The sequence below is a fragment of the Notolabrus celidotus genome, chromosome 1, assembly GCF_009762535.1.
Source record: "Notolabrus celidotus isolate fNotCel1 chromosome 1, fNotCel1.pri, whole genome shotgun sequence".
Lineage (NCBI taxonomy): Eukaryota > Metazoa > Chordata > Actinopteri > Labriformes > Labridae > Notolabrus > Notolabrus celidotus.
The window spans coordinates 21,974,892-21,999,222 of record NC_048272.1 but is presented as its reverse complement, the minus strand read 5'-3'; the positions used below and the strand labels follow the sequence as shown (position 1 = coordinate 21,999,222).

Sequence of the window (24,331 nt, the reverse complement as noted above, 5' to 3'; positions counted from 1 at the left end):
TTCAAAGTGAGATTATTTGAAAAATCCTAGTTTCCACTAACTAATTTCAATTCAGACTGATAGTAGACCACCTTGTGATGTAATCCTGCCAATCACAGGAAGATCTGATGTGTCATTTCAAAATAAAAGTGACTTGAAATTAGGCATAATTGCAATAATTCTGGATATTTTCAAAGTGAGATTATTTGAAAAATCCTAGTTTCCACTGACATATTTCAATTCAGACTGATAGTAGACCACCTTGTGACGTAATCCTGCCAATCACAGGAAGATCTGATGTGTCATTTCAAAATAAAATACACTTTTATATAAGTTTAATTGCAATACTATTGGATACATTCAAAGTGAGATTATTTGAAAAATCCTAGTTTCCACTGACTAATTTCAGTTCAGACTGATGGTAGACAACCTCGTGATGTAATCCTGCCAATCACAGGAAGATCTGATGTGTCATTTCAAAATAAATTACACTTTAATTTAAGCTTAATTGCATTAATTCTGGATACATTCAAATTGAGATTATTTGAAAAATCCTAGTTTCCACTGACTAATTTCAGTTCATACTGATAGTAGACCACCTTGTGATGTAATCCTGCCAATCACAGAAAGATCTGATGTGTCATTTCAAAATAAAAGACACTTGAAATTAGGCTTTATTGCAATAATTCTGGATACTTTCAAAGTGAGATTATTTGAAAAATCCTAGTTTCCACTGACATATTTCGGTTCATACTGATAGTAGACCACCTTGCGATGTAATCCTGCCAATCACAGGAAGATCTGATGTGTCATTTCAAAATAAAATACACTTTTATATGAATTTAATTGCAATACTTTTGGATACATTCAAAGTGAGATTATTTGAAGAAATCCTAGTTTCCACTGACTAATTTCAGTTCAGACTGATAGTAGACAACGTCATGGATTAATCCTACCAATCACAGGAAGATCTGATGTGTCCTTTCAAAATAAAAGACACTTGAAATTAGGCTTAATTGCAATAATTCTGGATACTTTCAAAGTGAGATTATTTGAAAAATCCTAGTTTCCACTGACTAATTTCAATTCAGACTGATAGCAGACAACGTCATGGATTAATCCTACCGATCACAGGAAGATCTGATGTGTCATTTCAAAATAAAAGTGACTTGAAATTAGGCATAATTGCAATAATTCTGGATACTTTCAAAGTGAGATTATTTGAAAAATCCTAGTTTCCACTGACATATTTCAATTCAGACTGATAGTAGACCACCTTGTGATGTAATCCTGCCAATCACAGGAAGATCTGATGTGTCATTTCAAAATAAAATACACTTTTATATAAGTTTAATTGCAATACTTTTGGATACATTCAAAGTGAGATTATTTGAAAAATCCTAGTTTCCACTGACTAATTTCAATTCAGACTGATAGTAGACAACGTCATGGATTGATCCTGCCAATCACAGGAAGATCTGATGTGTCATTTCAAAATAAAAGACACTTGAAATTAGGCATAATTGCAATAATTCTGGATACTTTCAAAGTGAGATTATTTGAAAAATCCTAGTTTCCACTAACTAATTTCAATTCAGACTGATAGCAGACCACCTTGTGATGTAATCCTGCCAATCACAGGAAGATCTGATGTGTCATTTCAAAATAAAAGTGACTTGAAATTAGGCATAATTGCAATAATTCTGGATACTTTCAAAGTGAGATTATTTGAAAAATCCTAGTTTCCACTGACATATTTCAATTCAGACTGATAGTAGACCACCTTGTGATGTAATCCTGCCAATCACAGGAAGATCTGATGTGTCATTTCAAAATAAAATACACTTTTATATAAGTTTAATTGCAATACTATTGGATACATTCAAAGTGAGATTATTTGAAAAATCCTAGTTTCCACTAACTAATTTCAATTCAGACTGATAGCAGACCACCTTGTGATGTAATCCTGCCAATCACAGGAAGATCTGATGTGTCATTTCAAAATAAAAGACACTTAAAATTAGGCAACATTGCAATAATTCTGGATACTTTCAAAGTGAGAATATTTGAAAATACTAGTTTCCACTGACATATTTCAATTCAGACTGATAGTAGACCACCTTGTGATGTAATCCTGCCAATCACAGGAAGATCTGATTTGTCACTTCAAAATAAAAGACACTTGAAATTAGGCATAATGGCAATAATTCTGGATACATTCAAAGTGAGATTATTTGAAAAATCCTAGTTTCCACTGGCTAATTTCAGTTCAGACTGATAGTAGACAACCTCGTGATGTAATCCTGCCAATCACAGGAAGATCTGATGTGTCATTTCAAAATAAATTACACTTTAATTTAAGCTTAATTGCATTAATTCTGGATACATTCAAATTGAGATTATTTGGAAAATCCTAGTTTCCACTGACTAATTTCAGTTCAGACTGATAGTAGACCACCTTGTGATGTAATCCTGCCAATCACAGAAAGATCTGATGTGTCATTTCAAAATAAAAGACACTTGAAATTAGGCTTTATTGCAATAATTCTGGATACTTTCAAAGTGAGATTATTTGAAAAATCCTAGTTTCCACTGACATATTTCAGTTCATACTGATAGTAGACCACCTTGTGATGTAATCCTGCCAATCACAGGAAGATCTGATGTGTCATTTCAAAATAAAATACACTTTTATATGAATTTAATTGTAATACTTTTGGATACATTCAAAGTGAGATTATTTGAAAAATCCTAGTTTCCACTGACTAATTTCAGTTCATACTGATAGTAGACCACCTTGTGATGTAATCCTGCCAATCACAGAAAGATCTGATGTGTCATTTCAAAATAAAAGACACTTGAAATTAGGCTTTATTGCAATAATTCTGGATACTTTCAAAGTGAGATTATTTGAAAAATCCTAGTTTCCACTGACATATTTCAGTTCATACTGATAGTAGACCACCTTGTGATGTAATCCTGCCAATCACAGGAAGATCTGATGTGTCATTTCAAAATAAAATACACTTTTATATGAATTTAATTGTAATACTTTTGGATACATTCAAAGTGAGATTATTTGAAAAATCCTAGTTTCCACTGACTAATTTCAGTTCATACTGATAGTAGACCACCTTGTGATGTAATCCTGCCAATCACAGAAAGATCTGATGTGTCATTTCAAAATAAAAGACACTTGAAATTAGGCTTTATTGCAATAATTCTGGATACTTTCAAAGTGAGATTATTTGAAAATCCTAGTTTCCACTGACATATTTCAGTTCATACTGATAGTAGACCACCTTGTGATGTAATCCTGCCAATCACAGGAAGATCTGATGTGTCATTTCAAAATAAATTACACTTTAATTTAAGCTTAATTGCATTAATTCTGGATACATTCAAATTGAGATTATTTGGAAAATCCTAGTTTCCACTGACTAATTTCAGTTCAGACTGATAGTAGACCACCTTGTGATGTAATCCTGCCAATCACAGAAAGATCTGATGTGTCATTTCAAAATAAAAGACACTTGAAATTAGGCTTTATTGCAATAATTCTGGATACTTTCAAAGTGAGATTATTTGAAAAATCCTAGTTTCCACTGACATATTTCAGTTCATACTGATAGTAGACCACCTTGTGATGTAATCCTGCCAATCACAGGAAGATCTGATGTGTCATTTCAAAATAAAATACACTTTTATATGAATTTAATTGTAATACTTTTGGATACATTCAAAGTGAGATTATTTGAAAAATCCTAGTTTCCACTGACTAATTTCAGTTCATACTGATAGTAGACCACCTTGTGATGTAATCCTGCCAATCACAGAAAGATCTGATGTGTCATTTCAAAATAAAAGACACTTGAAATTAGGCTTTAGCAATAATTCTGGATACTTTCAAAGTGAGATTATTTGAAAAATCCTAGTTTCCACTGACATATTTCAGTTCATACTGATAGTAGACCACCTTGTGATGTAATCCTGCCAATCACAGGAAGATCTGATGTGTCATTTCAAATATATATCAGTCTGAATTGAAATTAGTTAGTGGAAACTAGGATTTTTTTCAAATAATCTCACTTTTAAAGTATCCAGATTTATTGCAATAAAAGTTATATTAAAGTGAATTTTATTTTGAAATGACACATCAGATCTTCCTGTGATTGGCAGGATTAATCCATGACGTTGTCTACTATCAGTCTGAATTGAAATATGTCAGTGGAAACTAGGATTTTTCAAAAAATCTCAATTTGAATGTGTCAAGAATTATTGCAATTATGCCTAATTTAAAGTGTAATTTTATTTTGAAATGACACATCAGATCTTTCTGTGATTGGCAGGATTACATCACAAGGTGGTCTACTATCAGCCTGAATTGAAATTAGTCAGTGGAAACTAGGATTTTTCAAATAATCTCACTTTGAATGTATCCAGAATTATTGCAATTAAGCCTAATTTCAAGCGTCTTTTATTTTGAAATGACACATCAGATCTTCCTGTGATTGGCAGGATTAATCCATGACGTTGTCTACTATCAGTCTGAATTGAAATTAGTCAGTGGAAACTAGGATTTTTCAAATAATCTCACTTTGAAAGTATCCAGAATTATTGCAATTATGCCTAATTTCAAGTGTCTTTTATTTTGAAATGACACATCAGATCTTCCTGTGATTGGCAGGATTACATCACAAGGTGGTCTGCTATCAGTCTGAATTCAAATTAGTTAGTGGAAACTAGGATTTTTCAAATAATCTCACTTTGAAAGTATCCAGAATTATTGCAATTTTGCCTAATTTCAAGTGTCTTTTATTTTGAAATGACACATCAGATCTTCCTGTGATTGGCAGGATTACATCACAAGGTGGTCTGCTATCAGTCTGAATTGAAATTAGTTAGTGGAAACTAGGATTTTTCAAATAATCTCACTTTGAATGTATCCAATGATATTGCAATTAAACTTATATAAAAGTGTCTTTTATTTTGAAATGACACATCAGATCTTCCTGTGATTGGCAGGATTACATCACAAGGTGGTCTACTATCAGCCTGAATTGAAATTAGTCAGTGGAAACTAGGATTTTTCAAATAATCTCACTTTGAAAGTATCCAGAATTATTGCAATTCAGCCTAATTTAAAGTGTAATTTTATTTTGAAATGACACATCAGATCTTCCTGTGATTATCAGGATTACATCACAAGGTGGTCTACTATCAGCCTGAATTGAAATTAGTCAGTGGAAACTAGGATTTTCAAATAATCTCACTTTGAATGTATCCAGAATTATTGCAATTAAGCCTAATTTCAAGCGTCTTTTATTTTGAAATGACACATCAGATCTTCCTGTGATTGGCAGGATTAATCCATGACGTTGTCTACTATCAGTCTGAATTGAAATTAGTCAGTGGAAACTAGGATTTTTCAAATAATCTCACTTTGAAAGTATCCAGAATTATTGCAATTATGCCTAATTTCAAGTGTCTTTTATTTTGAAATGACACATCAGATCTTCCTGTGATTGGCAGGATTACATCACAAGGTGGTCTGCTATCAGTCTGAATTCAAATTAGTTAGTGGAAACTAGGATTTTTCAAATAATCTCACTTTGAAAGTATCCAGAATTATTGCAATTTTGCCTAATTTCAAGTGTCTTTTATTTTGAAATGACACATCAGATCTTCCTGTGATTGGCAGGATTACATCACAAGGTGGTCTGCTATCAGTCTGAATTGAAATTAGTTAGTGGAAACTAGGATTTTTCAAATAATCTCACTTTGAATGTATCCAATGATATTGCAATTAAACTTATATAAAAGTGTCTTTTATTTTGAAATGACACATCAGATCTTCCTGTGATTGGCAGGATTACATCACAAGGTGGTCTACTATCAGCCTGAATTGAAATTAGTCAGTGGAAACTAGGATTTTTCAAATAATCTCACTTTGAAAGTATCCAGAATTATTGCAATTCAGCCTAATTTAAAGTGTAATTTTATTTTGAAATGACACATCAGATCTTCCTGTGATTATCAGGATTACATCACAAGGTGGTCTACTATCAGCCTGAATTGAAATTAGTTAGTGGAAACTAGGATTTTTCAAATAATCTCACTTTGAATGTATCCAATGATATTGCAATTAAACTTATATAAAAGTGTCTTTTATTTTGAAATGACACATCAGATCTTTCTGTGATTGGCAGGATTACATCACAAGGTGGTCTACTATCAGTCTGAATTGAAATTAGTCAGTGGAAACTAGGATTTTTCAAAAAATCTCAATTTGAATGTGTCAAGAATTATTGCAATTCAGCCTAATTTAAAGTGTAATTTTATTTTGAAATGACACATCAGATCTTCCTGTGATTGGCAGGATTACATCACGAGGTGGTCTACTATCAGTATGAACAAAAATTAGTCAGTGGAAACTAGGATTTTTCAAATAATCTCACTTTGAAAGTATCCAGAATTATTGCAATTCAGCCTAATTTAAAGTGTAATTTTATTTTGAAATGACACATCAGATCTTCCTGTGATTGGCAGGATTACATCACGAGGTGGTCTACTATCAGTCTGAATTGAAATATGTCAGTGGAAACTAGGATTTTTCAAATCATCTCACTTTGAAAGTATCCAGAATTATTGCAATTATGCCTAATTTCAAGTGTCTTTTATTTTGAAATGACACATCAGATCTTCCTGTGATTTGCAGGATTACATCACGAGGTAATCTACTATCAGTCTGAACTGAAATTAGTCAGTGGAACCTAGGATTTTTCAAATAATCTCACTTTGAAAGTATCCAGAATTATTGCTATTATGCCTAGATTCAAGTGTCTTTTATTTTGAAATGACACATCAGATCTTTCTGTGATTGGCAGGATTACATCACAAGGTGGTCTACTATCAGTCTGAATTGAAATTAGTCAGTGGAAACTAGGATTTTTCAAAAAATCTCAATTTGAATGTGTCAAGAATTATTGCAATTCAGCCTAATTTAAAGTGTAATTTTATTTTGAAATGACACATCAGATCTTCCTGTGATTGGCAGGATTACATCACGAGGTGGTCTACTATCAGTATGAACAAAAATTAGTCAGTGGAAACTGGGATTTTTCAAATAATCTCACTTTGAAAGTATCCAGAATTATTGCAATTAAGCCTAATTTCAAGTGTCTTTTATTTTGAAATGACACATCAGATCTTCCTGTGATTGGCAGGATTAATCCATGACGTTGTCTATCAGTCTGAATTGAAATTAGTCAGTGGAAAATAGGATTTTTCAAATAATCTCACTTTGAAAGTATCCAGAATTATTGCAATTATGCCTAATTTAAAGTGTCTTTTATTTTGAAATGACACATCAGATATTTCTGTGATTGGCAGGATTACATCACAAGGTGGTCTACTATCAGTATGAACTGAAATTAGTCAGTGGAAACTAGGATTTTTCAAAAAATCTCACTTTGAAAGTATCCAGAATTATTGCAATTAAGCCTAATTTCAAGTGTCTTTTATTCTGAAATGACACATCAGATCTTCCTGTGATTGGCAGAATTAATCCATGACGTTGTCTACTATCAGTCTGAATTGAAATTAGTCAGTGGAAACTAGGATTTTTCAAAAAATCTCAATTTGAATGTGTCGAGAATTAGTGCAATTCAGCCTAATTTAAAGTGTAATTTTATTTTGAAATGACACATCAGATTCTTCCTGTGATTGGCAGGATTACATCACAAGGTGGTTTACTATCAGCCTGAATTGAAATTAGTCAGTGGAAACTAGGATTTTTTAAATAATCTCACTTTGAAAGTATCCAGAATTATTGCAATTCAGCCTAATTTAAAGTGTAATTTATTTTGAAATGACACATCAGATCTTCCTGTGATTATCAGGATTACATCACAAGGTGGTCTACTATCAGTCTGAATTGAAATATGTCAGTGGAAACTAGGATTTTCAAATAATCTCACTTTGAAAGTATCCAGAATTATTGTAATTATGCCTAATTTCAAGTGTCTTTTATTTTGAAATGACACATCAGATCTTCCTGTGATTTGCAGGATTACATCACGAGGTTGTCTACTATCAGTCTGAACTGAAATTAGTCAGTGGAAACTAGGATTTTTCAAATAATCTCACTTTGAAAGTATCCAGAATTATTGCTATTATGCCTAGATTCAGTGTCTTTTAATTTGAAATGACACATCAGATCTTTCTGTGATTGGCAGGATTACATCACAAGGTGGTCTACTATCAGTCTGAATTGAAATTAGTCAATGGAAACTAGGATTTTTTCAAAAAATCTCAATTTGAATGTGTCAAGAATTATTGCAATTCATCCTAATTTAAAGTGTAATTTTATTTTGAAATGACACATCAGATCTTCCTGTGATTGGCAGGATTACATCACAAGGTGGTCTACTATCAGTCTGAATTGAAATTAGTCAGTGGAAACTAGGATTTTTCAAAAAATCTCAATTTGAATGTGTCAAGAATTATTGCAATTCAGCCTAATTTAAAGTGTAATTTCATTTTGAAATGACACATCAGATCTTCCTGTGATTGGCAGGATTATATCATGAGGTTGTCTACTATCAGTATGAACTGAAAGTAGTCAGTGGAAACTAGGATTTTTCAAATAAACTCACTTTGAATGTATCCAGCAGTATCGCCATCAAACTTGTAACTAAAGTGTCTTTATTTTGAAATGACACATCAGATCTTCCTGCGATTGGCAAGGTTAATCCATGACGTTGTCTACTATCAGTCTGAATTGAAATTAGTCAGTGGAAACTAGGAATTTTCAAAAATCTCAATTTGAACGTATCCAGAATTAGTGCAATTAAGCCTAATTTTAAGTGACCTTTTATTTTGAAATGACACATCAGATCTTCCTGTGATTGGCAGGATTACATCACGAGGTTGTCTACTGTCAGTATGAACTGAATATGTCAGTGGAAACTAGGATTTTTCAAATAATCTCACTTTGAAAGTATCCAGAATTATGCTATTATGCCTAATTCAAGTGTATTTTATTTTGAAATGACACATCAGATCTTTCTGTGATTGGCAGGATTAATCCATGGCGTTGTATACTATCAGTCTGAATTGAAATTAGTCAGTGGAAACTGGGATTTTTCAAATAATCTCACTTTGAATTTATCCAAAATTAGTGCAATTTAACCTATATAAAATTTTATTTTATTTTGAAAGGACACATCAGATCTTACTTTGATGGGCAGGATTGAACCTTGACGTTGTCACCCATCAGTCTGAACTGAAATTAGTCAGTGGAAACTAGGATTTTTCAAAAAATCTCAATTTGAACGTATCCAATATTAGTGCAATTAAGCTTAATTTAAGTGACTTTTATTTGAAATGACACATCAGATCTTCCTGTGATTTGCAGGATTACATCACGAGGTTGTCTACTATCAGTCTGAACTGAAATTAGTCAGTGGAAACTAGGATTTTTCAAATAATCTCACTTTGAAAGTATCCAGAATTATTGCTATTATGCCTAGATTCAAGTGTCTTTTAATTTGAAATGACACATCAGATCTTTCTGTGATTGGCAGGATTACATCACAAGGTGGTCTACTATCAGTCTGAATTGAAATTAGTCAATGGAAACTAGGATTTTTCAAAAAATCTCAATTTGAATGTGTCAAGAATTATTGCAATTCATCCTAATTTAAAGTGTAATTTTATTTGAAATGACACATCAGATCTTCTGTGATATGCAGGATACATCACAAGGTGGTCTACTATCAGTCTGAATTGAAATTAGTCAGTGGAAACTAGGATTTTTCAAAAATCTCAATTTGAATGTGTCAAGAATTATTGCAATTCAGCCTAATTTAAAGTGTAATTTCATTTTGAAATGACACATCAGATCTTCCTGTGATTGGCAGGATTATATCATGAGGTTGTCTACTATCAGTATGAACTGAAAGTAGTCAGTGGAAACTAGGATTTTTCAAATAAACTCACTTTGAATGTATCCAGCAGTATCGCCATCAAACTTGTATTTAAAGTGTCTTTTATTTTGAAATGACACATCAGATCTTCCTGCGATTGGCAAGGTTAATCCATGACGTTGTCTACTATCAGTCTGAATTGAAATTAGTCAGTGGAAACTAGGATTTTTCAAAAAATCTCAATTTGAACGTATCCAGAATTAGTGCAATTAAGCCTAATTTTAAGTGACTTTTATTTTGAAATGACACATCAGATCTTCCTGTGATTGGCAGGATTACATCACGAGGTTGTCTACTGTCAGTATGAACTGAAATATGTCAGTGGAAACTAGGATTTTTCAAATAATCTCACTTTGAAAGTATCCAGAATTATTGCTATTATGCCTAATTTCAAGTGTATTTTATTTTGAAATGACACATCAGATCTTTCTGTGATTGGCAGGATTAATCCATGGCGTTGTATACTATCAGTCTGAATTGAAATTAGTCAGTGGAAACTGGGATTTTTCAAATAATCTCACTTTGAATTTATCCAAATTAGTGCAATTTAACCTATATAAAATTTTATTTTATTTTGAAAGGACAATCAGATCTTACTTTGATGGGCAGGATTGAACCTTGACGTTGTCACCCATCAGTCTGAACTGAAATTAGTCAGTGGAAACTAGGATTTTTCAAAAAATCTCAATTTGAACGTATCCAATATTAGTGCAATTAAACTTAATTTTAAGTGACTTTTATTTTGAAATGACACATCAGATCTTCCTGTGATTGGCAGGATTACATCACGAGGTTGTCTACTATCAGTATGAACTGAAAGTAGTCAGTGGAAACTAGGATTTTTTAAATAAACTCACTTTGAATGTATCCAGAATTATCACCATCAATCTTGTATTTAAAGTGTATTTTATTTTGAAATGACACATCAGATCTTCCTGCGATTGGCAGGGTTAATCCATGAGGTTGTCTACTATCAGTCTGAATTGAAATTAGTCAGTGGAAACTAGGATTTTTCAAATAATCTCCTTCTGAAAGTATCCAGAATTATTGGAATTAATCTTAAATTTAAGTGACCTTTATTTTGAAATGACACATCAGATCTTCCTGTGATTGGCAGGATCAATCCATGACGTTGTCTACTATCAGTCTGAACTGAAATTAGTCAGTGGAAACTAGGATTTTTCAAATAATCTCACTTTGAATGTGTCAAGAATTATTGCAATAAACTCAAATTAAAGTGTAATTTATTTTGAAATGACACATCAGATCTTCCTGTGATTGGCAGGATTACATCACAAGGTGGTCTACTATCAGTCTGAACGGAGATTAGTCAGTGGAAACTAGGATTTTTCAAATAATCTCACTTGCTAATATGCTACATTCAAATATCTTTTATTTTGAAAGGTAAAATAAAGTGTAGCTTCAATAGGCAGCATCACAATGATAGGTTTTATACTCACAGTCTGAATCAAAACACATCAATTGAAAATGGGATTTATTGTAATGCCAAATATATAACTACCAGGCACTTTTTCATATTTCACTCGGCTTTTATTTTGAAAATCCAGTTTAGATTGTCCTGATGACGAGTCAGACAACATTTAATGTGTTCACCTTTCGGTGTTCACTTGTATCTTGATTCGGGTTGTTATGTTGTTATATCTGTGTTAAATGAGCTGCAACCATTGCAATTTTCTGCTCTTTCAAGTTGCTTTACTTAGAGAAATGTAAAATCCGTGTTTCCTCGCTTTTACCGTAATGGCTGTTCCAAACGCGCACAACAGAATTCAGTGGCGGCTGGCTTGACTATCGTTTCAGAAGTGGAGGCTGGCTTGACCGCAGTAAAAAAAACTGCCTTTCCTCTCACAGCTGTCACAGGCATGATCAATTATAATAAAGGGCTCGATAATAAGGTATAATATCAAATTATTTTTTATACATTTATAGATCAAGAAGTCTTCTTTTATCAGGGGATATTATTCAGAAGACACCAGAAAAAAAATAGCAAGGTAAAATTAGCCTACAAAAAGCTAAACAACCCTTTGCCTGTGTTGTCAAACTGTCAATGTATTAAGAAGGAACCGGAAAAAAAACAGTCATACATATTTATTTACTCTTAAAACAAGAGGTAGTAACGATCGTGATATGTAATTGAAATTTACCTGATCGATTTTTGTGACTTCTTTTAGTTTTTAAATTTATTTTTAATGATTCTGAGCCGCTGGGGTTTTATTTTGTTCAGGCATATCCCGGGCCGCGTTGTTTGGGGTCCTCACTGGAGGCTCGGCGCCACTCTCCCAGTTGTTCACAGCGAAGATAATCGAGAGAATTATAGTGAAATATTCGCTTAAATCAAGCCGTTAGGGACACTTGGGTCCTCTTTGGTCCAGCTATGAATCTAGAATTGCTCGGTAATTATCAAAGAAATTATTATTTTTCTCTTAACGCCTCTTTTTTCATCCATATGTGTTTCTGTGTTCTTGTTGTGGTTAGCATTGTGTTAGCCTAGCATGCTAACAGCCACGGCTACATATCTGAATGAATACTTTCAGTAATTATGAGGAAAAGCTTAAATAAAATGCTTATTAATCACTATTTAAGCTGTATTTAAAATCCATATGTTAACACCGGCATTTAAAATGAACATATTTCACTAATAGTGTCTAATAGCTTACACTAGCTTCGATATATTGTCCAATAATGGACGTAAATTAAATGTTTCTATGTTATAATCATGATATATCACTATATATGCATTTTAACAAGCTTAATCTTACACTTTTTGAGCTTTGGGATTATATAAAAAATTCTGTTGACATATGTGACAGGGTTTAGTGAAATTTAAGCTAGAAATATTAACTAAAAAGTGTATTATAATGCCAAAATGAGCTTTGAAATGCATGTTTTCCGTTTTAACTTATGGTTAAAGGTCACAGAGGATTAAAAATGTGTTTGTAATTAGAGGTTAATTGAATTTATTTTTGAACGTTTCTTGTTTTGTTAATTCTCTCTTTCATCGTCTTTGATGTATTTTTGTGCATCAGTGTTTCAAATCACTCTCTTTTGTTCCTTTCTCAGAATCGTTCGGGCAGAACTATCCAGAGGTAAGCTGACAGCTCTTCACGTTCACATGAGTTTAATATTTTTTCACTGACACTCACCAAAACACCAAACACAAACAAGTGTTAAAGTGTGTCTTAAATTTAAGCAACATATATGCAGCTCCTCCTCGACTGCTTCAGTGCTGATCAATCAGTTTTATTTCTATAGCATCAAATCACAACAAATGTTCTCCTCAGACTCTTTCCAAACAGAGCAGGTCTAGACCGTACTCTATGTTCTATTATTAACAAAGACCCAACATCAAGACAGGATCAGATCCAGTCCCATCTTACTGACAGGACTCAGTCTCATCTAGAGGGAGATGAAGAGAGAGAGAGAGATGATATGGATGAGTGCTGATGCAGTCTCATGCTGTGTTTCATGTGTGTGTGTGTGTTGTCAGGAGGCAGATGGCACCCTGGATTGTATCAGCATGGCCCTCACATGCACCTTCAACCGTTGGGGCACCCTGCTGGCTGTGGGCTGCAACGATGGCCGCATCGTCATCTGGGACTTCCTAACGCGGGGCATAGCCAAAATCATCAGCGCTCACATCCACCCAGTCTGCTCATTATGGTGAGTCCTGTTTAATCCACCAACACATTCAGACACATCATCTCTCTCCACCTCTACCATCTTCTTGTTTTTTTGTAACTGAGTGCTACACAAGCACCCCGATTTAATGATGTATGAAAGTGAAATCCCTGTGTTTGCACAGCTGGAGTCGAGATGGCCACAAGCTGGTGAGTGCGTCGACAGACAACATAGTCTCGCAGTGGGACGTCCTCACTGGAGACTGTGACCAGAGGTTTCGTTTCCCATCACCCATCCTGAAACTTCAGTGTCACCCCAGAGACATGTGAGTGACCTGAGAGTGTCTTTGAGTTCACGATACACCTGAACTGTTCAAAGGTTTAACTTTCTGATTTGAAACTCAGATTATTTTGTGAAGATAAATCAACAGACCTTCTTTTTTCCTGTGATGTTTTCAGGGACAAAGTGCTGGTGTGTCCCATGAAGTCCGCCCCCGTCCTGCTGACTCTCTCAGACTCCAAACACGTTGTCCTACCTGTGGACGACGACTCAGATCTGAATGTGGTGGCAGCGTTTGACAGGCGAGGGGAGTACATCTACACCGGCAATGCCAAGGGAAAGGTCAGACTGCTGCAGATTAAGCAAATCAGTGAATTAATGTTTCATGTGTTCTCAAACATTTTGTCTCGTTTTATGAATTATTCAACGTGATCTTCGTCCGTCCGTTGTTACAGATCCTCGTGTTAAAGACTAACACTCAGGAACTGGTGGCTTCCTTCAGAGTAACGACCGGCACCAGCAACACCACCGCTATCAAATCTATTGAATTTGCACGCAAGGGCAGGTGAGACGCTACAGGAGGTCCGTCTGAGTCTGGACCTGAGGGCAAACAGAATCGACCTTTAAAGAAAAGCAGAAAGGTTTCTTCCTCCTGTCTCTAACTTGACCCCGTCTCTGTTTCCAGCTGCTTCCTCATAAACACAGCAGACCGGATCATCAGGGTGTATGACGGCAGGGAGATCCTAACCTGCGGCAGAGACGGGGAGCCAGAGCCCATGCAGAAACTCCAGGACTTGGTCAACAGGTACGTCCACACAGGACCTTGTTTCAGACGTTTTCTCAGTTTGATTCAACTTGTCGGATTTTACTGGAAGGGATGTTTTTTATATGGTTTAGTGTGTTGATGAAATTAGGAAGCATTTGTTAAGTGTAACAGAGAAGGATTGGTTTAATTTAAGCGCCTTGATTCAAAGTTTCAGAGACAAACCTTGAAGAGCTGTGTCCTCTCTTCCTCCGGTCTCAGTTTGCTCTCGTCCTCTGTGTTTTTCAGGACTCCCTGGAAGCGCTGCTGTTTCTCCGGGGACGGCGAGTACATCGTGGCCGGCTCGGCTCGGCAGCACGCTCTCTACATCTGGGAGAAGAGCATCGGTAACCTGGTGAAGATCCTGCACGGGACCAGAGGAGAGCTGCTGCTGGATGTGGCTGTAAGGATCTCAGTACTTCAGCTCAGCTGAACATTTTAAAGAGATTCAAACTGTGACAAACACTTACCTTTCTCACCTTTGACCTCTGCGCAGTGGCATCCTGTCCGTCCCATCATTGCCTCCATCTCCAGTGGAGTGGTGTCCATCTGGGCTCAGAACCAAGTGGTGAGTAGATGGAGACGGTAAAGGCTGAGAGTGCATGAATGAAGAGTGAACAGATTGTTTGGATGATAGTCGCTCATATCATAAGATTTAAACCTAAGAAATGTTCGGCTTCATGGATGTAAAGACGTGTCATGGTGTCAGAGTCATGATCCGAGTGTAACGTCTGCAGGGTTACACACAGGACACAAATGAGCAACAATTCTCCCACTGTTACAAGATTTGAAGTAGTTGAACATAAACTAACATCCAGAGTAAGATCAGTGTGTGAGTGATGAACTCTGCTTCGTGCGTCTGCAGGAAAACTGGAGCGCCTTCGCCCCAGACTTCAAAGAGCTGGATGAAAATGTGGAGTACGAGGAGAGAGAGTCTGAGTTTGACATTGAGGATGAAGACAAGAGTGAACCTGAGCAGACAGGTAGCTAACAAACATGCACACACATTGCTGGTTATACTCCTGTGTCGACACTACGCAGCAGGGACGACGCGTAAATGAGCTCTAAATATTTGTGCGTCGATGTGTCCGCGTCGCGCAGTAATTCTCCACCGGCACGCTTGAGGGCAGTGTGGTCTCTCTGACAGCCGGTTGCCTGCTTCCGGCCCCGCTACGATCTCTGTTTACTTTTTCACAGAGATTCAGAGCGTGTTATGTTAATCTACAGCTGATACATGTTGCTGTTTATCATACAGACATGATAACATGAAGGATAGAGAGGAGGAGATGAAATCTTTTTCGCTGATTTGTGGCGGATGAACGGGTAGTTACATTTTGGAGGAGGTGTGCGTCGGCTACTTGCGTAGGCCTCTGCGTCGGAACGGGAACTACGGGGACCTCTGGTGTAGGCTACACCATCGATTTGACACAGAAATATAAATCAGGCTACACACACACACACACACACACACACACACACACACACACACTGCAGTCTGACTAACAGGTTGTGTTCTCACTCTCTTTGGACATGTGGTGGTTTGACTGTAGCTGTTTGATCAGGGTGGAGTTCGGTGGGTGAAGTGTAGAATAAATAAATGTACACACTGATGTTTTTTTTAAAGCTGCAGCACCTCCTTCTGTGATGACACTATGTCCTGATCCAAGTCTGTTTAACAATGTTTAAATGTTTCTTTAATGCAACGTAAATAAAAGTACGACCACAGAAACGACCACTAGAGATGTTGTGGGTTTGAACAGTTGAAACAAAAGTCTAAACAATTGTTGGGACTAATTGTGCTCTATTCTCTTCTTGTTAAGATTCATGTTGCAGCTGTAATCAGAAGTCACACTCATGTTCTGCACGTTTCATGCATCCTCACTATCCCTCACTGGTGTATTATCCTCTCTAAAATGAATCATGCTCGTGTTTCAGGTGCAGACGCTGCAGAGGATGAGGAGGTAGATGTCACCTCTGTGGACCCCATCGTTGCTTTCTGCAGCAGGTGAGAAACGATAGAGTTAACGTCATCAGTGCACAACGAGGCGGCTTCTATGATCTGATGAGTGTCGTGTTTAGTCCTTCACACAGTCCTGATATTAGAACCTTAAGTGGTTTCCTTTTTAAGACACCATGATCTCTGTTTGCTTCTCTAAGTGATGAGGAGCTGGAGGACTACCAGGCCCTGCTGTACCTGCCCATCGCCCCCGAGGTTGAGGATCCAGAGGAAAACCCCTTTGGCCCCCCGCCTGACGCCACAGTCCAGACTACTGGCACCGAGGAGGCTCTGGCTGGTGGAGACAAGAAGCAGAGACAGCCTTCATCTGATGGAGGCCCGGCCAAGAAGAAGGCTCGCACCACGACTGTCGAGCTGCCGGGGGTGCCCAGTGATGGTGAGGGAGGACACAGAACCCTGAACATGTGCAACATGCATCACAGGAAACACAGGGGCGGGTTAATGTAGCTTCAGAAAGAGGAAGATGCTTCTACTTTCATCAGCTGCAGAAACAAGAAGCAGTCTAACCTTACAGAGGAGCTTTGATTCTTAACGCTCCTCATTGTTCCCCCTTTATGAACTTTGATTTTCTTCTTGTGTTTAATTGTGAAAAGCCGACCACTGACCCTGAGTTCCTCCTCTCTCTCTCTCCCTTAGAGGTGCACCCTCTGCTGGGCGTCAAAGGAGATGGAAAGTCCAGAAGAAGGCAGCAGGCCGGCCCAAAGGCTCCAAAGGTAAAGACAAAGACTTCCCCTTCAGGCCCAAGCCCTACAGGGGGGGAGCGGTCCTCCTTCCCCATGGAGGCCCTTGGTAGCTCTGGCCCAGGAGGAGGTGGAGGAGGAGGAGGAGGGAGGAGGGATGAAGGGGAGAGCAGAGGGGGGCCTGGCCACAGGTAAGCATGCCACAGCCACCTGCCCTGCTGCTGCTGCTGAGTCTGGGAGCTCTGCTAGTCTGACTGACACCTCACCAACCCAGCCTGTGTCTGAGGTCCTGTTTACACCTGGTGTTAACTTGCGTGCTGAGTGATCAGACCAGCAGACGGATCTGAGTGCAGGAGTGATGACTCGGACTACATTTGGAAGGGTTAAGGACATGGAGTGACGGCTCATTCTTACTTGATGTAACACCAATATTCATGTCGTTCAAACATCTGCAGACATCTTTATGTTCTTCAGAGAGCTGAACACTAAAATCACCAATCAGGTCGTCAGTGATGAGTGTAGGGCTACATTTGGAAGGGTTAAGGACATGGAGTGACGGCTCATTCTTACTTGATGTAACACCAATATTCATGTCGTTCAAACATCTGCAGACATCTTTATGTTCTTCAGAGAGCTGAACACTAAAATCACCAATCAGGTCGTCAGTGATGAGTGTAGGGCTGAGAGAGACGTGACCTATGAGCTGTAAGTAAAACAGCAAACAGAGCATACAGGTGTATCGTGGAGGAGTTAAGTATTTATGACAGATCTACCTGAGACCCCGATCTGCAGTGTAGATCAAACACTTACTGACAAACACATCCAAAAAAACAAAGATCCACAGTGAGGAAATAGTCTCTCTGCATCCTGATAAAGTCGTCTGAACAAATCTTTAAAACAGTGGGTGAAGGTGCTCATGGAAAAATGTAGTCTTCATTTCACACGAACAGGACAACAACACAGTCAACAGGAGGTAAGAGAAGAGAGGCGTATACCTACAGGTGTCCGCTTGTGATCCGACCAATTAGGATGCACATTCACACCAGGTGTAACACGACCTGAGACGCCCCCCTCTCCCTGTACTGCTTCAACGCAACACCAACCCTCACAACCCTCTCAACCTCTCAACCCCGCCAGCTACACCCAACAACCCGGCTCACTGACAGAACCCGCCTGCTGTGAGGCCACAGTCTGGAGGACAGAACATGAAGTCAAGTGTTGGAGCTTACTAAAACAAATATGGTCGTTGTATTATTTCTGATATTTGAAGAGAAACGTATCTTTTTATGCTCAAAGTTTCTCCTCATGAATCTATGACCTTAGTAAAACGTATTAGACTGCATGTAAGCAGGAGGAAACACGTGCACTTTATCTGCGACGGTAATTCTCTCCTGTAGCTTTGGTTAGATAGTTTCAGATTGTACACATTATTCTCAGCTCCTGACCTGAAGTCTCTCCCTCTCCCTCAGTATTAACATACCTGCTCTGACGGAGCTGAACTCCAGCCCTGATGTTTTGTAATACACTGATACGGCTCGGCTAGACTTTAAGCTGTGCGAGGCTCGGTCTGCCTAAGTGTTTTTTTTTTGACTAAAGTATGTGAAATATGTGGAGCACAAAATCTATTCGCGGATTCTTCATCAGAGAGGCAAGAGTCTGTTAAAACTAGAGTGTGATTGTGATCAGCAGAGCTCCAAACCACTGCTGAAGTAGATGGTTATGATATGACAGATGTGTTTACAGTAATCAGACATCGAACTGTTCAGGGAGTTAAGTATATTTATCAAAGATCAGCCTTCTAATGTCTAACACTCATCATGTTGATGTATTGAAGTACTGCCTATGAGTCAAGAGTCTGATATTCAGTATTTCCATGTTGTCACGCTGTTGCAATATGTGACATAATTATCTTATTATCGTGAAAACATGCACTTCTTTGTTTTGTTTTTAAGCAGTCCAACAATCAGAATCCTGCTGCTAAGTCACTAAAAGACCTAAAGTGGATTCTTCAGCTGCAGAAAATAGTCCTGAAAAATCAACAACATCTCTCTAACTGTACCCTGTGAGCTTTGAAACTTTAGTGAACAGCTCCTCTGAGAAATCTCTGATATTTTTTTTGCCAAAGAACTATTTTGGCTATTTTTTTTAAAGTGGAAACCAACAGGATTGGATCTTTATGGAAGATGATTAGGGCCACTATAAATTTTGTTGGGAGGTTAGGGGAGTTCTAAGAGGGCAAATCAACGAAAAAAGAAGAAAGGGGAGGAGCCTTTAACGATTGGAAACAAGCAATCAAGCAAGAAATTTAAATTAAACAATTTGAATAAACAAAACAGAAATGTATCATAAATCAAAAGTATAAAGTAGGCACTTAATTACTTGTCGCCCAAACTAGAAAAATAAAAGAACCAAAAAGTGTTTCTCCTCGCTATTTTTTAAACATTTTCATCTTGTATATACAAAAAAAGTCCAGCAAAAAAAATGTGTGATTTATGTGTGATTTTTATTTTAATTCTGAGATTTTAGTCAGAATTTGTCTTGAATCTCAGAATTAAAAAAAAAATCCCACCTTAAAAAAAAAGTTTAAAAAAAAGTATTCCGCTCATCTGCTTTTTTGTCCTTTTTTTCGGTGGCCTTAATCGTCTTCGGTAGAAATAAAAGAGAAATCAAACATTATTTAGAGACAAATTTGTATTAATGTTCATGGATTTTTATGACTAAAAGAAAACTCATCATCAAAAATTAAACGCAAAGTTTCCTCACAATCCTTAAAAATTGACACCAGAAAATGAAGCAAAGCAGTTAGTTTTACAGTTCTTTAGGTGACCAAAGTGTTTCAGCAGCTTCAGTTTAAACCCCTCCAGACTGTGGCTCCCTCACTGAGTAACTAACTTCAGCCTCGCTCTGACTCATTGGCCATCATCAAACTGGAGGAAGTTGGTCTGTAGTTGGCAGACGGGTGTTGACTTGGCTGAACGGTGGGATGGTGCAGCTTGTGCGGGCTAGCTGGCTAGTCTACGTCTACTTCCTGCTTGGCCTCTGACCCTCCTGCTCCCGCTCCCACCTCGCTCCTTTTGGGCTTTTCATGTGACATGTGTCTGTCGCAGCGCTGCTCAGGTCCTGTCTTCTCTGTTTTTCTATGTGTGAGAGATTGTGTTTATGTTGTAGTCTGTTTTATGTCTTGTTTTATCCCACTGTGAAGTATTTGATAAGCCGTCATGCACCCGACTACGCTCCAGATTCTCCTGCTCTGGGTAGAGGTATCTGATCAGGAGTCAGTGATCTCTTTTAAATCCTCCCTAAATTTAGAGATACTACTTTAATCGGCCTGTCCGGATTTTACTAGATTTTATTTTTCTGTACTTACATTTTTAGGACTATTTGAAAGAATTATTTTAGAGGTCCTTTAAATGATTTTTATGTCTTTAAATATGTATTTCTTAGTCTTGACTTTTGCTAAATAATTTTATGACCGGCCTGTTTTGTTGTGAGTCTGTAATAAATATTTATAATAGAGAACAAAGGAAAATGGGGGGAAGCAGAAGTAAATGATTGGAAATAATACTTGTGTTAAATATCTCGATATATCAGTTTACAGTTTCCCTCTATGTTTGATTTCTAGTTGTATAGAAGTCCATAGGAGTTAATCTGAGGATGACTTTGTGTAGTTTGTGTCGTATGATCTGACGATATGCATGTTTCTCTGCAGGGAGTCTGGTCTCGCAGTCGTACAAACAACACGACATCGGAGGGATGGACTGAAGGCTGCTGTGTGCAGTTGTGAAGGAGCACCAGCAGGCTCGCTCAAAGAGACACAAAGCCTGATGTTGTGTACAGACTGTGTGAGTGAGCGGTCTGTTTAACGTGCAGACTGATTTTCCTCTTTGAACCAGAGCACAGAGTCCCGGGGAGACTCTTCTCCTCTGCTCGGATCAGCGACAGGAGCCGAGCGAGAGTGTGAAGCCGCCGAGTCATCGCAGCAGAGATCACGTCCTCCGTTTCTGTGGGATTCAGCATGTGTAGTTACACCTGTGTCCTGATTTTGTGTTTGTGTGTTTGTGTGTGTGTGTTTGTGTGTGTGCGTGTGCGTGTGTGCGGTCTTTCCTGTTTTTATACGTATTAAAACATTTTGGTTTGTAAATAAAAGCCTCTGTGTGGTGCTGAACTCATCACTAGATCCCTAAAGTTGGATGACAATGAGTTTATTTTTGAGATGTGGGAATAAAACATGATCACGAAGTTTCGAAGTATGAGGGCCCAGATATCCACAGAGACCTGATGATAACACCAGGGGCGGGGGTTTGGCCTGGTGGTTATGTTGCTCGTCGCCGAAGCTGGCAGCCTGGGTTCTGCTCCCCTCTCTTTCTTCTAGTTTCCACTCTATGCACGGTCCTGTCCTCTCAAACAAAAAAAAACAAAACAAAATCAGTTTGATAAATAAAATAAATTTGTGCAGTCTGATTCTATGATTTAGATATGCCTTAGGGACATTTTAACTGAACCACAGCAATTAATAGCTCATTTATGGACTTGCACATTCACCTTAATAGCTTAAAATTGAATAAAAAGTCAGTTTTGCAAATAAAATAAAGGTGTACATTCAAATTCTACAATTGAAGATTCTAGAATTGAAACATATTAAGAGGGTATGCTAGCTGAGCAGCAACAAATATCAGTTCATTTATGGACTGACACGTACTTAAGTTGAGTAAACAATTAAAAAAAAAAAAAAAACAGTCAGTTTTGCAAATAAAATAAAGGTGTGCATTTGACTCTACAATTGCAGTGTGTTTCGGGGAGTATGCCAGCTGAGCTGCAGCAAATATGATGATAACTTCATCATTTCCAAGGCTGTGAACCTGAGTCAAGTATTCATAACGGTATATATCTCTACAACACTTACAAACCCAGCTACAAAGAGCAGTAAATATTAGTGATGTGTCATGATCAAAAGCTGAGAGCCGATGCTTATAGTGAATCAGAAGAGCCAGCTCGCATCGAGAGAGAGCCGGCTCCCAGTTTTTTCCTTTCCCTGCTTAGCAGTGCTCAGCCCCAGCTCTGCTCACAGCAGAACTTTGTTTTGATTGATCAGCATGGCGGCCATGCAGCCAATCACATGTGATGATATAGGATGCAGGTGATGGAGGGGCGGCTGTGTATCATGAGTACATCTGTTCCTTCTGAGAGAGTCTTCTCGAAGACCGGGCAAATACTCACTGAGAGGAGAAATCAGATCAGCCCATCCAAGCTGAGGCATCTGATTTTCTCAATGTCAACCTGCACTGAGGACATTAATAATGTTTGCTCCAGTTTTGGTTCTGGTTCTGGTTCTGTTTGCTTGAGTTTAGTTCTGGTTCTGATTCTGTTTCTGTTTGCTGTAGTTTGGTTCTGGTTCTGTTTGCTTGAGTTTGGTTCTGGTCCTGTTTGCTTGAATGTGGTTCTGATTCTGTTTGCCTGAGTTGGTACTGGTTCTGTTTACTTGAGTCGGTTCTGGTTCTGTTTACTTGATTTTAGTTCTGGTTCTGTTTGCTTGAGTTGGTTCGGATTCTGTTTGATTAAGTTGGTTCTGGTTCTGTTTGCTTGAGTTGGTTCTGGTTCTGTTTGCTTGAGTTTGGTTCTGGTTCTATCTGCTTGAGTTTGGTTCTGGTTCTGTTCTGTGGATAGTTTTGCAGTTATTTGTTCATTTGTACAATAAAAAAAATTGATGCAAAGAGCGGAGCTTCCCATCACTAGTAAATATGGCAGCTGTTTAAATGAGTGCTTCACTAATGCTCTTTAGCAGTGAGGGGGGCTGTGAGCCGAGCAGCTACACACTTCATCATGAATGACCATATTTGGAGACTTAATCCCGCAGTTGCTTTTGTAATCCTTTGTTTCTCCATTCTTCCTCTAATCTTTATTAATTAACAGCTTAAACTATATGCTTTGCAAAGGGGATGTGGTTCATCTCCTGCTGTTTTAACATCTGTATTCAGAACTAACCATCGTCCAATCACTACCAGAGAAAATTCTAGGTATATTTCATCAAGCAGAGTCTCATATTTAGGAACCTTGAGTAGAAGTTAAAGCACTTCAACACTGTTTATAATTGTTATTAGAGTCTTGACTGTTTACACTGAGCTGTACTTTTCCTCTGCTGCTGATGGATTAACTCTGCCTCTGCTATACTCCCACATTACTCATTCATCACATGATCTACTGTACGTTTCCACTTCTGGTTCCTCTGGCGTCATTTGTCACATTGTCAAACTTCATTTCCCCCAACCCGGTTCACACTGTCCAACAGGCTACAGGTTCCTTTCTGACCAATCACAGAGGAGTAGGCGGGACATCTGCAGGTAGTGGTTTAGAGAGAGGTTCATGAGCTGTCAATCAAAACAGCTGATCAAGTTGGAGAGAGTCAAACAGACGGAAACGGAAACTGACGGAAAATAAAGGCAAACCTTTTAATTTAAATTAAAGGAAATCAGAAACAACTATTTTGACGATATTTTTGATACTTGGATACTCAAACCGCTATTTACCTCCACAAATTGTAATATTTTTGTTGATATACTGTATGTTTGTTTCAATAAAAAGTAAGAAAATTACATTCTCTGATCATTTCTTGTTTAATTGTAAATTTACCGTTATTGATATACCATCTCCATAACACTACAACCCATATTATGACTTTATTATGGCAAGATAATTGTTTCACAGTAAAAACATATAATTGAAATATGGCGTTTTATTAGGTGTCATGTATTTTTTATTATCACAGCATTCTTTTTTTAAACTATTATCTTCAAAAAACGAGTGTGTTCCTATCAAGTTAATACTGTAGTCCCATAGTATTACATTTTCCTTGATTTATTGATACTCTCTTTCCAGATCCTCAGTTCATGTCATCACAGTGGTAAGGAGTAGTTTTAAGTGAGTGGGTTATGCATCAGTTTGGAACCTTCTT

At 37.5% G+C, this 24,331-nt stretch overlaps 1 protein-coding gene across 1 annotated transcript; it reads left to right on the top strand.

Annotated features, from left to right (window-relative positions):
- The first annotated feature begins 12,215 nt into the window (after positions 1-12,215).
- Positions 12,216-21,571, top strand: rbbp5 (retinoblastoma binding protein 5). The gene is given in 15 exon segments (XM_034703102.1): positions 12,216-12,379; positions 13,047-13,072; positions 13,474-13,646; positions 13,789-13,929; positions 14,063-14,225; positions 14,339-14,448; positions 14,569-14,688; positions 14,935-15,088; positions 15,182-15,253; positions 15,551-15,668; positions 16,621-16,690; positions 16,843-17,078; positions 17,339-17,377; positions 17,380-17,415; positions 21,092-21,571. Coding segments are annotated over 15 exon segments (1,530 nt in total). The 5' UTR covers positions 12,216-12,360; the 3' UTR covers positions 21,145-21,571.
- The last annotated feature ends 2,760 nt before the right edge of the window (positions 21,572-24,331 follow it).